This window comes from Numida meleagris, chromosome 6 (assembly GCF_002078875.1).
Source record: "Numida meleagris isolate 19003 breed g44 Domestic line chromosome 6, NumMel1.0, whole genome shotgun sequence".
Taxonomy (NCBI): domain Eukaryota; kingdom Metazoa; phylum Chordata; class Aves; order Galliformes; family Numididae; genus Numida; species Numida meleagris.
In genome coordinates this window covers 25,598,307-25,615,931 of record NC_034414.1, presented here as the reverse complement: position 1 = coordinate 25,615,931, position 17,625 = coordinate 25,598,307, and the positions used below count along the sequence as shown (strand labels likewise).

Genomic DNA, 17,625 nt, shown 5'->3' with positions numbered 1-17,625 from the left:
TTTTACAAATTAAAAAAAAAACATTTAAAATGATTATTTTTATTTAGAGGGAGAAGTATAAAAACATTTATAAATAAATCAGGAGAGTAGAATTTTTTTGTTGTTGTTTTTTCTTTTTCCCCTATTTTATACAGGTGAAGGAGAAGGGGAGCACTGACGCCCACACAGAGCTGTCGGATGCCCACATGACATGCAGAGAGGACATGGCTTATTCCTAGAGTTGCTGCCCGGTGCCTGTCGATCCTTACAGCAGGGCCCCAGCTGAGCACACAGCCCACACCCACGACCTACACTGTAAGGAACACCACGCACGCTCAGCCACGGAAGGCAGCACCTGCTCACCCACAGGCAGCGCAAGACCTGTCTCTTATTTAATGAGGTTTCTGTCATTTAGTAGCCTGGATGCTGCACATCCAAGGGAGGGGTGGCAGGGAGGAAGGGGAACACCATATACATGCATGAATTTACCAATAGTGTTTAAATAACTGTATTTTTTTCTTATATATAATTATATACATATTCTTTCTTTAAAAAAAAGTTTGTAAGTTTCTGCTCCAGAGAATCGGGGCGTTTCTCTACAAGGGTGCGATGGATTTTGCAAAATGGGGGATTTTCGTGAAGGATCTCTAAGTCCTGCCCCAACCATCACCTGGGAGAGCCAAGAGAAAGGAGAAGACACCTGAGAGAGACAGCAGGAGAAACAAAGAACCCACGTAAACACATAGCCTGGGCACGCTGAGGGAGGCTGCATCCACTGCCCAGAAATGACACTGAGCCTGCTGCACTTCCCCTGCACTACCTCAGAGGCCTAACAACAAAGCAAGGGTCCTACAAGCAATGCTATTCATAATCAAGATGGGGAAAATTACACGATTCTCATTTTGACCACAAATGTTGGTTATGAGAATACAAAAAAGCATGTAAGGAAGATAGGCAAGTCTAAATTCTTAATGCAGACTATGCTAAACAGCTCATTTTAGTACAGGCATCTGGTTTTATCTAACACCCACACAAACCTGTAAGAGGGATCACAAACCAGTAGGAGGGATAGGCTCAAGCTTATTAATTCCTCCCAAAGGCCTTTTCACTTTCCAAGCAATTACCATTTTGTTTTTCTCTGCCTGGCCTAGCCAAGAGCCTGTAGCAAACCACATTCACAAGGTGCAACAAAATGTATCTCATTTGTGCTTTGCACTGTAAACTAGAATTTTTAAGAATATTCTGACTGCTAGCAATAGGAATTTAGCAGGAAAGAGACAGTTGCATTCATCTTAAATTCTAAACAGCAACACACTTGTGGAACTAGCATCTCTTCAACTGATCTTCTCAGTTCTTAACTTCCGAACAAAGTTGGGCAGCTGACACATTTGCCTTCTAATAAACAGTTGCTGAGAGGACAGCAAGCAAAGAAACAAGAGGCCTGATAGGACATTTTAAAAAACACCTGATTCATTCAGCAATTACAGATCACCAGCTCAGTCCTAAGTCTACTTTCCTGAAGCTTTTCTGTACTTTATCTTACATGGTTATTGGCCAAACAGTGTTCTTTGTGCCAAGACTATCTCTACCTCTACTCTGCTTTCCTGAATGTCCTACATATACTACTCTACTCTAAACTACACAACCACCCTCCACCAGCTCATCCACTTGCCTGATGCCTCTTTTACCATCATTCCAGTCAGAATTTACCTCTGTTTCCTGCATGCAGCCATGATGCCCAAGCAAAATCCACTCCCAGAAGCAAAATCTACCCTGATCAGCTTAAAAATCCTATTTGCTTCACACATCTTCTTTCCAAGGACCGTTGTTTTGTATCGCTATGCAAGTTGCACTTGTTGGTGTTGCTGCTCTACAGTTTGATGTGAACTTTGCTCTGACCGCTTTTGTCACTACCTCATAATTGAAATAATGAAATGGATAATAAAACTGCACAAGGAAGTAGTATAAAGAACCCTCAAACCATAATTTTCAGTACCAAAAGATACCTGGGTTGAAGGGGCTGCTATTTTACCTGAGTGTCTTGAGGTCCCAGTACAGCAAGAAGTTACTAGGACATGCGTTCACAGTCTGAAAGAAGAGGAACTAATCATCCCAAAAGCAAGCTTGACTCACACTAACTCCATCACAGCCCAGCAAAACTGCCAACAGACATTCCACTTATAGCATCTCCAGCACACCTTTTCACTCAAGGAAACCGACAAAGTTTCTATACGTTTCAGTTTGTCTGTTTTTGCAAAAACCTCTCCACCTATGGGACCCAGCACACCGATCAGTTCAGCATAGCAGAGTGATGAGGCAGGATTAGAAGATAACACTTTTAAAGTTTCAGTACACATCCACGGAAGGAAAGGTTAGCAAGGACACCTGTAGCACTTGATTGAGGCAAATTTACATCATGGGCAGCAGCTGTTGGATAGCTCTGAAAGTGCTCCGCATACTGCCACATCCCAAAGTACTCAGCAGCGGTGATCAGGCAGGGGAAGAGTGTCAACTGCAGATTATTCAGCCCTGGAGTATACTGAAGAAATAAGCCATCCTACAACAGTCTGGCTGGCCCAGTGGTAAAAAAGGCTGCACTGCAAATCCCCAGTCACAGAAAGAGAAAACAATGCAAGCCAACAGACTGCATTTCCGAGTGCTATAGGGTTTCAAAGAGATGACAACCAGCACAGCAAAATGAAAGAAGCCTGCTTCAAGCCTTCAGCCCACAGAACAAACTGATGCAGTCCAGCCAGCTTTAAGTGAACGCCACAGATGCTAGCATTCTCTCACTCACATGGAAGCTTGTTACTTGCATTAGTTTTATGAACTGGGAGTATAAAGAGGGAGTACACTTCTCTGCCTTAAAATAAATGCAAGTAAATCCAGAGATTGTGGAAAGGAGTGAGAATGAAGGGCAAAGGAGCTGAAGAGTTTTACTGTTGGTTAATTGTGGGGTTTTTTTTTGTTTGTTTTAAAGCTTATCATTGACTAATAAAAGATCACTGGACAGTTTTAAGTTGTAACAAACAAAACTTAGCACAGGCTTAGAGAGAAGGTGAGAAGATTACTGTACACACAAATACAAGAGGCGATGACTTTCCATTTGTCAATCAAGTAATTAACGAAAAGAGGCTGGGGGGGAATGGCAATAATCACATTCAAAAATATTTTGGTATGATGTTCTTGGTAAATCATTTTCTATGGGTAGTTGAAAGAGAATTACAAAATGGACAAAATTACAAAATCCCAGCTTTCTTGGGATGTAAGTATTCTGCTTTCCTGGAAGAACAAGAAAAATAAAATCTTCTATCAAGACAGTGAAATCAACAAATCATACAGAAGAGCAGTTGTACTGAAGATCTCTCAAATCCAGAGTTATGCTGATGGAAACCAGACTTTCAGTGTGACTTCTCCACAAATAAATCATATCCCCAAATTTCCCAGTAATGATAACATCGAAGTTGATATCCAATTCCTAATCATGAAAGGTGGCTGAAATGAACTTTCCTATTTGTATATAAACTCCTTTTTAAAATGTCTGCAGAAAAACCTAGTCTGAAGAACATCAACATAATATGAAATTCCAGATTAAAAATATCATTACTGATTTTGTTCGGTAAACTCCAAAGCTTGGTCCAAGGGTTGTGGAGTCTTCCCCCTGGAGGCGAATGCAGATAAAATACAGTATGGGGATTGTCTTGTGAAACAAAGAGAAAAGCAGGCAGAGTAGTCATGACAACAGCAGGATTACTCCAAGTAACAAACTATGGGAGGAAAAGAAAGAACAGCAAGACAAAATTTAAGCAGAAACCAGTTCATTAATTGCACAGACACTCCAGCCTGTCTCCCTCTTGGAGATTTATAATACAGGGATTGTTTCTCGCTGGGATATGGCAAGAGATTGACTTTTTTTTTTGTTAAAGGATAGATAATAGTCACAAACGTGACAAAGAGCAACAGTCAGAAAAAATAAATTATTAAATAAACTCATAAAAAGTCTGCTTCTTGATTCTCCTTAAGCTTTGGAGAAGAAGAGATTGGCTTCACTTGGACTCCTTTGTTTTTTTGTCAGCAGTTCAGAATTTATTGGATAAATGAGATTTTCTTTAGGTGTCAAACATCCTGATCTCCTGGCTATGAAGAAATTTCACGGCAATTTCTCCAAACTCCTCTTTCAAAACTTTGTCTAGAGACAGGAAATTGAAGACCATCAGGAAAAAAATGTTAAAATTGTGGCCAGCACGTTCCTAAGAATTACAGCAAGTCAGTTGTAGGGGCCTGAGGAAATCAGTTTATAAAGGTCACCCCACCAGCTCTAGACCAGTGTGATGATGGCATTGGTCTGAAGATCTCTCTGTGGTCCTCCTCTTCGGATTATTTCTGTGTATTCACACACACCTGAAGGACACCACTTTTAGTGTTTTTTGTCCATGCGTCGTTCCACTGCTTGTAACAATAACTCCGAATATTGTTCCAGTAAAGCTAGTGTCTGCTCATCTCCTAAACTCTTGGGACTTGGTAGATTGGCACCACATTTGTCATTTAGCGACTTAGCAGTATCTTGTGGCTTCGTCAGTACCTCCTTAACCTTCGGAACTTCTTCCTCATCCTTCAGGGAGTCCAACTCTTTCTTCATTAAGGAAAATGTTTCTGTCAGGAGGCCTGCTATTTTATCTTTGTCAGTAGATGACTCCGTATCATTTAACACCTGAAAACAGAGAAGCAGAAGAAAAGAAAAAAGAATACGCTGGGTGTCAGGTAGAGCACAAAGAAGCAGTTTCAGCCCTTTTGGGAAGTGAAGCCATGAAAAAGATATAGAGACCACCCAGTGTCCTTTTCTTCAACACGCCTGAATTGGGATGACTACCAATTTAATCATATAGCAGAATATGCATCTAATACAGCTAGTCACACAAGAAACAGAGGCACTACTCCAAAAGAATAGAGGTGGGAAGCATATTTTTGGATGGTGATTCCTTTGTACCAGGCCTAAGAGGCTGTTGCCCAGCTGTAGCAAAGGGCCATAGTTTTTTCTTTTTTCTGTCAGCCAAATGCACCTGGTCACAGGAACACAGAGAGGTCACAGAGCTAATGCAAGAACTGAGACTGAAGCCGCAGAGGAACACGTGGCAGAAGCTCACTGTGGAAGCTCCACAATCAGTATAACTTGGCAGATCAGTGCCAAGCAAAGAAAACAAGAGTTGTTACACAACTCTGCACATAATGATGGTCTAGCAGTAAGGGGGAGAGGAGAGTGGTTGCATGCTGGATTCCCATGATGATTTACTAATCCGTTTCTTGGGCAAAGACAGAAAACAGAAGGGAATAATAAAATTTAAAGTTCCTATAATATTCTGTATCTCTGAGGCACAGTATAAATACTAACTAATTCCCTAATACCCCTATGAAAAAGAGCATACTGTTATCTTCAGCTTACAGATAAACAAAACAGTTTGGAAAGTTAATTGATTTGCTCAGAATACCATAACAAGCCACTGGAAAATGCAGAAGATGGAAATCAAGAATCCCTGCCTGTCAAATTCAATCTTAGGTGCAGAGAAGTAGACAGCCAGGAAGCCTCTGCCACTGAACTAGCAGTCAAGAGAATTCTTAAAGTGTGTAAGCGCACATATTCAGTGCTCATGGGCTGTAAAGACAATCTGCAAAAATAGATCCTGTGTCCAAGGTCACTCACCGCACGGTAAAGATGAATAGCTTTGCGCATGCTGTCCTGGAGCTCAGATACCACATGCTCACATTGCTCCACACTGATGCACGACTCTGAAGGGGAGGAAAAAATAAAGATTTAAAATAAGGTACAGGTACTTCAATATCTGAGATCTCACAGCTGGGTAAAAAACATTTCTTATCACATATTCAAAAGATCACGTGCACACACTTCTCATTCAGTTTTTGGGCTGGTTTGAATCTATCACTAAATGGGAAAGTTCTACATGAACTTTCCTTCATATTATTGACAGATGCTTCTTGTTTCAAACATTCCTGTTTTTCCATGGCTTAGTTTCTTCAAAATCAGTAATGGTCTCTGTTAAGATTACATAATGTTGTTACAGTCAATTATAGAGATCATGTATGCCATTCTCATTTATAGTTAAATTCAACTTCAAATCAGGTCTTCCAATAGCAAAGGTGTGTGATCTTAGCAGCCTCTAATTTGGCATCCACCTAGTCTGAAACCTACATACTCCCCTTTATATATTGTTCTGCACAGTATAGAACAAAGAGCTATGGGAACGAAGGAGTACATTGACTTATTAGAGTGTTCTCCAGTGAGGACTGAGCTCCAGAGGACTGCTGAGTAACACACAATCATAAAGGAAACACTTCTGAATGGTCCACAGTACTGTGACACCACAATTCAAAAACTGAAAATAAAAGCAAGGAACTGAAAAGCACTGCTTTCTTCCAGCCCTCACTGGGCAATACTTCCAAAGCATCAGAGCTGAAGGCCTGCAAGGCTTTAATAAAATAAACACTTTCATGAGTTAAGACATAAATCATGAACAAAGACAGTGACATACACACACACAATCTGCAGTTATCTTCAATTTACAAAGGCCTGGACAAAGGGCATTCAACTTCCTTCAGTTACCTAAAAACAGAACTTAGTCACATTACTGCTATTATTTCTGCACTTCACAACGGTTATCTTTGAACAGGCAGGAGGGGACCTTCTCTAATTTCATGAATACATACAGAAGATGTATAAACACTGCTAGAAGAATATCCACTGATATGTACATAAATATATGTTGAAAAACAAAAAGGGACATGAACAAATCCATCTGCATTCTTTTTCCTGAATCACCCAGCCTTGTGGAGTTTGAGCACAGTGGGCTTCAGTTCCATCCAAGATTCTTGCCCTGCTTTTTTTTTTTTTGCCTTACCCCCTCCCACCTTTTTCTTTTCCCCCTCCCCCAAACCAGTTCTTCCTTCTCATTATTGTTCCTGGATTTCTCCTCTGATCATGCTTTTATGCTGGTCTCAGTTCTGTGAGATGCCAGTCTGGAGAAAGGTCACAAATAAAATACAAATGCTTGAATAACAGGCATTTTCTGTCTGCAGAGCTCTTCAGAAACCAGTGGGGAATATTAAACACAGCAACAGTATTCAACATATCTTTGGCATTTTAACTGTAGTTGTCAAAATGCTTTAACAAAAACAGTTAAGTCTCCTTAAGAGCAAACGTTATGCAAGCAGGAAAATTGAAGGACAGAAAAATTAAGTGGAATCCAGAAGTCACAGAGCAAGTCAGAAGCAGAACAGGTCTCTGACTGCCAGCCCTGCAGTTCTAGTCTAAATTGCCACATTACAATCCACAGAAACCACAGCAGATTGTCCGCAGCAAAAGTCAGCTTTTACAGCTTTTCCAGTAAAAATTAGGAAAAAGCAATTTCCAAGAAGGTGAAGGCTGACAGGTGTCAATGAGGAAAAAAAAAAAAAAAGTGGATCCACTGTACTGACTGAAAGATGCTTCTGAAATACACTGACAGGGCATGCACTGCACTGGGAGCTGCTTTAAAAAGCAAACAACAAAAAAAGCCCTTTTCTCTGAACCATCTGTTCTAACTCCGCAAACAGATTCCTAGCAACTCTACAAAAATCATGTGATACATCCACTGCTTGATTTCCAAGTCTAGAAGAGAAAACTCAGTACGAAGTCTACAAACAATAGGACTATTATTTTCCCACTGTAGAAATGATTCCACAGCTTTAAGTTGCATTTCTGTCAGAGGAAACCTCATCTCAGTAAGGGCTAGAGTTTGAAAGTTTCAGACACTCCATGTTCAACAGAGCAACTGCCCTACAGCATAACAGTAAGTCCATCAGACAAAACACATTTCCTATTTTGCGCACCAGTGCTTCAGTCTTACGGTGCTTGATCCCTCCAGAAATGCAAAAAGAAAAAGTTTAAGCAAAACCAGATTATCTCTCTACAATGCTTAGGTGCAGAGATACTGCACTTAAACGTTGCAATGAATGGTAGACAAGCTGGGAACCACAAAAAGTCATTGATTAAAGTATTTCAGAGGTATTCCTTCTCAGATGTGAGTAAGAAGACAGCAAAAGGATTATAAAACTGTGCAACGTATAGTCCCCCTAGCATGCAAGGTGTCAGTGCACTGGCTGACATCCAGCTTCATACTGCACAACTCAGCTGAGTAATTCAGGAAGGCATTTCAGGTTTTAACACAAAAGAAAAATCACTGGAGACTGCAGCCTTGGCAGGTAGGACTTATGATTCAGTTTCAAGTTACCAGCTAGTTTTCAGTTGATTTAAGTACCTTAAACCAGGGTTTGTAACAGATTCAAGAGCTCTCTCAGCACGTTAAATAGTTTCCCAGCTAGTACTTTTTCTCCAAATTAGAGATAATTTAAAAATTAATCCACGCTTTTTATTCTCTCAAACCCAAAGAACAGATCTGCATATGTGCTGCACACCCAGCTTGGAAACATGATAGCAGCACTCACTTCCTTGCTCTTACACATAGCTGCAGCAAGGAATTAACTTTTGCCAAGCCTTTGTCATATGACAAATCTGCAGGTAAACAACTCTGGACTCTGCACACTTGCACTGATCAACAAAGTGAGGACTGAGCTGAGTGGCATAACATCACTGTCACTATTAACTTGCTAGGTCCAGCTAACACTTAGTGGCCTGCACCTTCATTTACTAGTCAGATATACCTTGAGAAGAGCAAAATTGGTGTAACCTACATGTACTACTGGGGATTCCTAGCATGTCACTTTTCAAGACTGACCAAAGAAATGTTTGAGCTCCTTGTGCAGTTGCACCTCGGTGCAACTGCTGAAGTCTACCAACCAACCATTCAGATATAAGACTCAGAGGAAATGGAAATTAAAGACTCAGAAAAAGATGTCAGGCTGAAGAAGAGTCTCACCATTGAGGGGATGGCTTATGGAACGAGACAGGTGCAGACAGGACGAGACAGGCCAGAAGCTGGACGTAAAGAAATGTGATGGGATCGTGAGGCGGTTCACAAAGACAGGAGACAGAAGGGGGAAGATAAGAGATGGGTATCCATGCACACCTGAGACCTGTGCCAAGGCAGTTACAGATGTAGGAGACCTCGGCCTGATGGGGTCTAGTGGGCAAAGTCCAGGTTGGTTGTCTAGCACACAGGCGATGCCGGTGATCCTCTCCTTACACCTGGGCAGTGTGCTTTCAGGAGACTTCAGTTGCTGGAGCTCTGAAAATTCCCTCAGTTTTAGATTTGTGACCCCTGGCTCAAACTGGCAACCTGTCCTTGAGATGGGACTCTCTACTGGGCTCTCCTTAGCAAGTCCTGTTGAATTCTCTCTACCAGGAACCAGAGACCCAGCAGCTTGATTCTCTTTCTTGGAGATTCGGACCTCAGGGAATGAGGGTTTCTTTTTACAGGCCCCAGCAGGTGACTGTGGAGACTGTGGCTCAAGGAGGGTTTTGGTTTTGGTAGTGGGTGAGAAGGAGGCCAGTGTGGGTCTATCAGGCAATGGCTTAGGAATGTCGAGAATCAGGTGTGCTCGGTTTGATGACGCCAACTTGCTGTGAAAGGACTTGGGAGACGAGCAGTTTACAACTGGCTGAAGTGCTGGCTTCACTGGATAATTTTCTTTTACTGTTAACTTCGTCTTCTCAGCATCTGCTATGGGACTGAACTGTGCCTTCTCTGCCACTGGAGGGCTAGTCCTCCCATCAGTCAACACATCGGTGGAGTAACCAAGGTACAGATTTTCCCCTACAGATATGCTCCTTGACATCTTAGCCCGGAAGCTGGTTGTAGGGTTCATGTAGGACTTTGGTTTTGCAGCCCTGACATCTTTGGCCAGCAGAGCACCAGATCCATCTATCTTCAACAGACTGGATGATAACGCCCTGCAATTATTAGGTCTGGGATCCTTCTCAACCACCATAAGAGTATGAGGACGCTGCTTGGCAGAAGGTATCACTCCAGGACCCTTATCTGTGAAAATTAAACAGACAAACATGCCAAAAATAGACAAGAGCCTACAGTGAATTCCAAAACTGGAAAGTAACAGGGCTGATTCAGCCTACGTGCCTCAGCTCAGCCTCTGGAGGAGGTGTACAAAATTGCTACTTCAGGTTAATATTACCAAGCCTCAACAGCTTTCTTTTTTCCCCATCCCTCATCCTGCTGACACACTGTTGCTTACCTGAGACCTGTTCTTAAAGCAAATAGCCAGAACACCTCAGACCATGATGACTGTTAATGAAGAAGGCAGAGGAAGCAGGCAAAAAATAGTCGGTTCTTTAATCCACTCACATATGCATGGAGTTGCGGTGATAAGGTTTATTTTTTAAAAGCAATCTTAGTGCTTATTGAAGGCTCAGTTGAGTTGACTGTTTCAAAACTGGGGTTCTTTCACACAGAGTGCATATATACAGTAAGCTCCCCTCTTACTGCACTCTCTTTCCCTTTTTACTCCCCTCCTCACCCTAGGGAGCTTCACTTTTTGTCTGGAGCAACCACTCAAAACAGGAGGAGATTTCTTTGCAAATAGCCAGTTTCACCCTTGGCATTTCTCCTCCTACAGCTGCCAGACAAATATTGGAAACTACTAATTAGGAGACCAGCATCTGTGTTACAAAGTGAAAATATTTTCCCTTGATGGGCTAAGAATTAAAAGACGTGCAAAGCCTGTAGCTCAGTAACACAAAAGACAAAAATTTAATCTCCACTCAAACTCCCCATTTCATTTCTGAGTTTATACCATCATTCCAATTGGAGTCCTTACCCTCATGAACAAGGTCGTGAACTGATTGTGCCTTTCTCATCACTGCATTCATAGGGCCTTCTGGAAAGGATGCAATAACTCGCCCAGGAGCCATACCAACTCTGCTGGTCTCCAAAGCCGACTTGCGTTTTTTCTGGGCATAAACAGCCCGATGCAAATTTACATTATCCAAGAGGTGCCTATTTTCCAAAGCATCACCAGGATGGCCGCTGTCATTTTTCAGCAGGTCTGGAGTAAACTGACTGGTCAGAGCTGGAGGCTCAATGGACTTTGAATCCAGTATCAGATTTGATGAGGAGAGTGACAAGCGCCTAGAGAAAGCAATAAAGAAATCCTAACTAAAACAAGTATGTATGTAGCCCTGGACAAACAAGCACATGCATTAAACCAGTTCCTCAGGGATAAAATGCCTTTCCTTTCCCTATATGGACTTTTTAAAGGCAAAACTGCCCTAAGCTGTTAACAGTTCTATTTATCCCTGGATGTATTGATCTTAAAGCATTTTACCTCAGGCTACTCAATCACAAGTAACATTGGGTCAATTTTTCAGGGAGGGGCTTCATAAAAGGTGAAGGCAAGATAGAAGGAAAAGTTCCAGGCAGAGGGATGAATGGGTAAAGTCAGGTCATGTCTCTTCACTTAGCTCACCTTACTAACAGTAAATTCATTTACATTCTAAGATACTCCAAGACAAAGGAATCATATTTTTGTAACCTTATCAAAATGTAATTACTATGAAAGCTGGTCAGTATCTTCAAGAGGAAAGTCTTGTTTCCTCACCATTTCAGACAAGTAAAGTGGGCTTACCTCAGAAAGGAGGCAGCTTTTAATTTGGCATGTTTGACAGACAGATTAAAAGCATAGAAGTTTTCATAACCTAGGACTACTTCACTTATTACATCTCTAGAGCGCCAGTAACTTCCTTCATTCACCACTGCAAGTTTCCAAAAGCTTACACAATAACTAACCAATGACTTTCTTCCTAAACATGAGGTTCCAATGGAAAACAGATTAAGAAGCACTCCTGACAGCAGCAACAGCTGCATCTGAACAAAGCAATGATAAAAAATTTCCATAATGCGTTGAATCTAGAAGTAGCTGGTAAAACACAGATGTACTTAAACCCAGCTCCATTCTATACAATTAAACTAAATTAATTTGAGCCAAGATTCCATGTTGGTACTTCGGAGGAATAAAAGGAAGTTTTTGTTTTAAACATTTGTATACTTGAATCAACAGAATTATTTACACCACCACTATCTTTTGTTCCTCTTTTTTTTTTTTTTTTTTTTAAACACCAAGGGAAAAAGCTCGGAGATACTTTTTGAGATGCTTTAGGGTTGAGAATTTTCTGGAAGTATAATATTCCCACAGGGCTTTGTATGAGACCAGAGCACCCTATGAAGGGATGGGACTGAGAAATGAGGCTGAGTCAAGAAAGGACTATAAAACAAAGGAAAAGTTGATAAGCCTACTTTCATTGTCCAAGCTGAATGAAATGCAAAAGAATAAACAGAGCATAAGTGGTCAAGAGTAAATTAGATGATTGTGATTTCTCCAGCTTAATCAATCAAGGTATTAATCACAAAACAGTTAATCAGATTTTCAAAAGAGGAAGAAGTACAAAATAACAGTAATGCTTTAGGAAGAAACCAAGCAGCTATATTGACAAAGGACAGCCTGTCCAAAATACAACCAACCTGCCAGGTGCAGAACTCTGCTTTCTAATTTGGCCCAGGACCTAGTACAAGACCTCAGCACACTAATAAAAATAGACAGACAGACACACTCAAAACAAGCAGAACCATACCTTAGAGCTGGAGACTGGGAAAGAAAGCGAGATGAAATGCTGAGGTTTTCAGTTCTTTCCAGACTCCTACATGAACCACCTAAGCATTTTGGTTAAATGAGAGGGAAAAAAAAGGAGCAATTTAGTTACAGAACAAATAAACATTCTGATATATGCATTTTCTCCTCACAGAGACTGTTGAATGTGTTCCCCCCTCCCCCCATATTCAAGAGGATTTTTTGAGCTAAAACAACAGAATTAAATAATTTCGTTGCCTTTGCCTTTTCTGTTATACTTAGATTACTCTGCCTTAAACTGCTGATCTCCCTAAGGGTACGCCTTCTCCTTTTTCTCTTCCCTTTGTGTCCTATCTTGCCTGTAGGACTGTGAGGCACTGGCATCAAGCAGAAAACAAACCAATCAAAGGAAAAATAATAACAATACTAGTAAAACAGACAGCTCACACAGATACTGCTACGTGCAACCATTATCAATTCTAGAAAGATACGCTTTGTTCTGGAGTTAGTCAACAGAGATTAACCAGCTCCTTTGCCACTCTGATGTCTCCTCTTATTCTCCCCCTCCACCCAGTATTTCAGCCTTTTCTTTTGTGACATTTGTTATGTCTTAACATACCACTAGAGGCCACTACATGCCATCTATGGGGACATACACAAAGTTAATACAGTCATATAAACCAGGAAAAACTAGCGCTAGAACAAGAGAATCGTTCTTCAGGATGCCGGGGACAATACTTAACCCAAACTAACACAGACTTGAATCTGATCCACAGAGACTTAAACACACACACCAAGAGACTTGCCAGATGCCTCTCATCCTCAGGCATCTCTTCACTAAATCCCTGTTTCTCCCTCCTTATTCATTTCTACACAGCATAATGTCCTCGCAGAGAAAGTGCCCCTGCTAAACGGAGAGCTGTACCTTTTCCATCAGCGCTGCCCAGGGTCCCAAAATGCTGCTTGAGGAACTTCTCCTGATCAGCTGTCTGAGGAATTTCTCCCACTGGCATGCGGGTACCCACATCCTCCTCTCCTTCCTCTCCCTCCAGATCTGAGATGCCGTCCACACTCAGGGGCTCAGTGCTTTCAGAATCTGGGAAAAGGCACAAGCAAAAACCAAATGGAAACCATAAGCTGTAACAGCATAATCACAGTAACATCAGATTTAAAAAGCTATTCAGCAAGGATGCTAAATTAAACAACTTAAACCTAAAGTGTTACAGTTCAAGTCAATCAGCATTAAGTACAATTCCCTGATCTGCTCTAATGCCTAAGCAGCACAGCCTATGGGATAATCAATACCAAGCCTGTCTCCCCTAGCTAGTGAGAGAAAAAGTCAAAGGTTTACACGGCAAGTGCACTTCAACCAAGTGCTTCTATAGTGCCTTCACTGAAGTGCCTGTTCAGATGAGCCCAAATCTTTACAGCAATACTAGAACAACTAACAGGAATGTGACCTCAGCTCAGTTCATGAAGAGGATCAAGTACTTAGAGATCAGGATTGCAATGGATAAACAAAGCACAACACAGCTCAACCAAGTTCCTGCAGTGTTTCACATCAGATACAAATTATAATATCTTTGCATCTTACCTTCATTTGGATGGTCTGGGCTGGAAAGACGACTGCTGCTGTAATCTACAGAGCAGGCACTGTCTGGACTATGTTTGTCTGGACATCCATTGCTCTGATAACTTCTATTTAGCTTCCCATGGGGCAATGCTTTTACCTGGAACTCACTACAAGAGAGACAGGAAAGCTACAGCACTAGAAGAGATTTGTTTTACATGTAAAGAAGAGTACAGTCTAACTTTAAAGCCCTTACCTGTGTTAATAACAACCTTGATTACAAAATTAAGGCTTTAAAGAGAAAAATAAGTTTACTTCTTTCATCATTATACAGTACATTTTTTGCATTTCATTAAGCTTGGACAGTGAAGTCTCAAGGAGATTGTCTGATTTTCTGGGCGTTGTCAGTCTCCCATGATTACAAGGTATCAGCATTGCACTGCCCTGGCTTGATTTCCAGCACAGTTGAAGAACAAACAGTGGTCTACTTGATGGAAAAAAAGAGACTAAATGGGGCACATGATACAAACTCCAGTTTGTCAGACATTTTAGTCCTAATACAGTAATTTTTTTCATGTTTACAACCCACTTCTTTGAGTCACTTTAAAAATATAGTACTGTAAGACAAAGTCACAAGAGAAATGAGGAACTCTATGAGTCATACTTTGTCAAGTGACACAGATGCTGTTCTTTTTGCCTGATGCGTGAAGGTAATACAAGGTAGATTGCAGAAGTCACTCAATAGAACTGAATGGCAGCTTCAGTGTGCAAAATGTGCATGCTTTGAGATGTGTCCAGCCCATATCCAACATCAACAGAATGCCTCCCTTTCTTACATGCTGAAACAGTATATGGGCTTGTCCATACTGTTAGCATAATAAAGTTTAAATAGTAAATCAAGAGAAACTGAGAAAAAAAACCTAGCAGCTTCAATGGCAAATTCTTGGCATGTACTCTCTTGTGTAAGTCTGTCTAAAGCTATCAGCTCATTCTTTGTAACAGAGCAGGAGGAGACATAGGAAATCAAACAGTTACTAGAATCAGGTTAAGAAGGGAAGGGAAGAATAATATTCGGGAAGGAAAAATGATGCATGAATAAAATAGAAAATTCAATAAGGTAAAATTAAAACAGAAGAAACAGTGGAGGATAAAGGTTCTCCACTGACTCCAGCATCCCTGCAAATTCTAACTCAAGCAGCCCATTGTATTTCCCACAACAGTGTCATCACATACTACGTGTTAGATTCTAGCCCAATTAGTTTTGAAATTGTCACAAGCAATAGTGTCTCGTCATTTCTCTTAGGCAGACATTTCACTACCATGCATATATACATCGCTGTTGGACGGTTTTCTAGCTTCCAAATATTCCCTTGCTTATTTCAACCCAGACAAGGGAGAAAGCAAAAAGGCTGCTCCCAAGTTGTGTATTCAACAAAATACTGGAAGAGGTTGCTAATGCACAGCCTCACATGAAAGATTATTTTAATGGTGCCCTCTTAGTTTCAGCCTCCTTTAGCATCAGGATGTCATAAAACCCTCAACTAAATACACCTGGCATCAATTAGGCAGTAAGTCAACTCTTCCAAGTTACCATACAAGCTGCAAGCAAACAAAAACAAAAAAGGTCTAAGCCATACACAGCAGAGGGCTTATTTTTGTTTTTAACCTGCTAGGGTCTGTGGGATGGATTTCATCTTGCTCAGGGTAGATTACACACTCCTCACTCTCAGATGGTTCCAGTTCCTGAGAGAAAATACCCTCTTCACAAGACAGGAGCCTAATCACTTGAGGTCGTACACAAGATCGGTTGTCTTGGGAAGCTATTGAGCTTCCAACCTAGTAAAAAAAAAATACAAAATATTAGATATTATCCATGTTTTAACTTCAAGTCAGTAGCTGCTGTGCAGAGCTAGAAAGTACAAATTACAGCATAGAATTAAAAAAAAACCCTGAGATTAGAAGACAGCACTCCCGTGTCTCTCCTCCTCCTCCTCATCTAGGAAGTTTGATTGTTGTAGTTTCCTATTCTACTTTCGATTTGTAAGCCCCTAAAATTCTCTAGTGAATGCTAGACTCCCCACACCTCTCTGTCCACATGTGAGAAGCATAAGCTACCTGGAAGCAGGTTCTTCTATTGCCTTTTATAGACTGATCAGGCATAGTTCAGAAAAGCCTGCGGACCAAAGCTGAAAATCCCTAGCTGACTTGCACACAGTGAGTCCAAAACTCTCCTCAGTCACAAAGTTATAAAAGAAGGAAAAGCTAATGAGGGTAGGCACCAGGACAGTCTACTACTGGAAAACAGGTATTAACCTTCTGAAGTATTAGCACGTGTTATTTGCTGTGGCCAAGAGACAGATCATGGCAATGCTTTAAGGATGACAATAATCTAGCACAACCCACAACTAAGGTCTCATTTGAGCCACATTTCAGTTGCTACTGGAGTTAGTTTTCCTAACAGGAAATTGGGTACACATGCATGTAATTCCATGCTCAGCTTGTTTTAGCCACGTGTAATCAAGGAACTAAGAGAAAATACAAGGCATTCCCTGTGTCTTTGGAAAGAAGCCTTGATCCCATATGAGCTCTGCTCTGAGTACTAACTACTACAGAGCTGAGCATTTTCTCAGAAGGCATTTATAGTTCCATTTCAAGATATAAAGAATGGCACCATACACTAATAAATACAGGTAATGAACAGAGGCAGGACAGATGCACTTGGGGTAGATTCACCTCCACCAAGAAGTACCACTCTTACTTTGTTGGTGTGCACAGGGAGATCTGCCTGTTCTTCTCTATCATCCCCATTGCTGTTTTGAGACAATGAATCTCGACTTGGAGAACGGGAAACAGAGAAAGACTCCAACTGACGCAAGTCAAGCATGGATTTCACAGTCATTTCTATATTGTTGGTTGGCTGGGACCAGCGCCCACGTTGCCGAGGCACTTTGCTCACTGGTGCCTCTGAACACTGGATTGCTGCTATCTCCTTGGCCTGAAAGAAATTTAAAGAAAGACAGTCTTAAGGATTCAGCTCTGTTGACAGAAAAACACGACAGAAGACACGCAGCCCATAGCAAAACACAATTATATAAGTTTTCGTAAAAGCCCCAAAGCTCTCCAACAGTTTAAATTTCCTCCCTTAATCTTAAAAGGTGTTAAGGTAAAAGTTACAGTTTTGTTGCATTTTTTTTGCATGACATTTAAGTGCCTCACTCACATCAAAGGATATGATGAGCTTCAATTCTACATGACATTCAGGCCAGAAATGAAGGGGACCAAAGCATAACATCTGATGGGTAGATATCTATGTAGAGATCTGAAGTGAAAGAGTCTCTTAATTAGGCATCATTTCACCATCCCCAAATCATTATTCACTGAGGAGCTTCTTAGAGGTTTCCCACTGCAGCTGTACCTTTCCTAGTAGCGTAAATTAAGAGTTTTTAATCTATATGTGAATTTCTTTTCCACTTTCCCTATCATAAGAA

General features: G+C 41.1%; 1 protein-coding gene across 3 annotated transcripts in view; it reads right to left on the bottom strand.

The window, feature by feature from the left end:
- The window catches only part of MAPKBP1 (mitogen-activated protein kinase binding protein 1), a 97,579-nt gene continuing 79,977 nt past the window's right edge, over positions 24 to 17,625 (bottom strand). For 2 of the 3 annotated variants that reach the window (XM_021401658.1, XM_021401660.1), the window contains exons 23-31: positions 16,896 to 17,132; positions 15,804 to 15,973; positions 14,162 to 14,307; positions 13,493 to 13,663; positions 12,572 to 12,650; positions 10,762 to 11,072; positions 9,057 to 9,968; positions 5,678 to 5,763; positions 24 to 4,690 (exon numbers count right to left, since the gene is read on the bottom strand). In XM_021401658.1, the coding sequence (XP_021257333.1) occupies positions 4,397 to 4,690; positions 5,678 to 5,763; positions 9,057 to 9,968; positions 10,762 to 11,072; positions 12,572 to 12,650; positions 13,493 to 13,663; positions 14,162 to 14,307; positions 15,804 to 15,973; positions 16,896 to 17,132 (2,406 nt within the window). In that variant the 3' untranslated portion in view covers positions 24 to 4,396. The remainder of the gene's footprint in view (positions 4,691 to 5,677; positions 5,764 to 9,056; positions 9,969 to 10,761; positions 11,073 to 12,571; positions 12,651 to 13,492; positions 13,664 to 14,161; positions 14,308 to 15,803; positions 15,974 to 16,895; positions 17,133 to 17,625) is intronic. The other variant, XM_021401661.1, reaches the window with a different exon arrangement.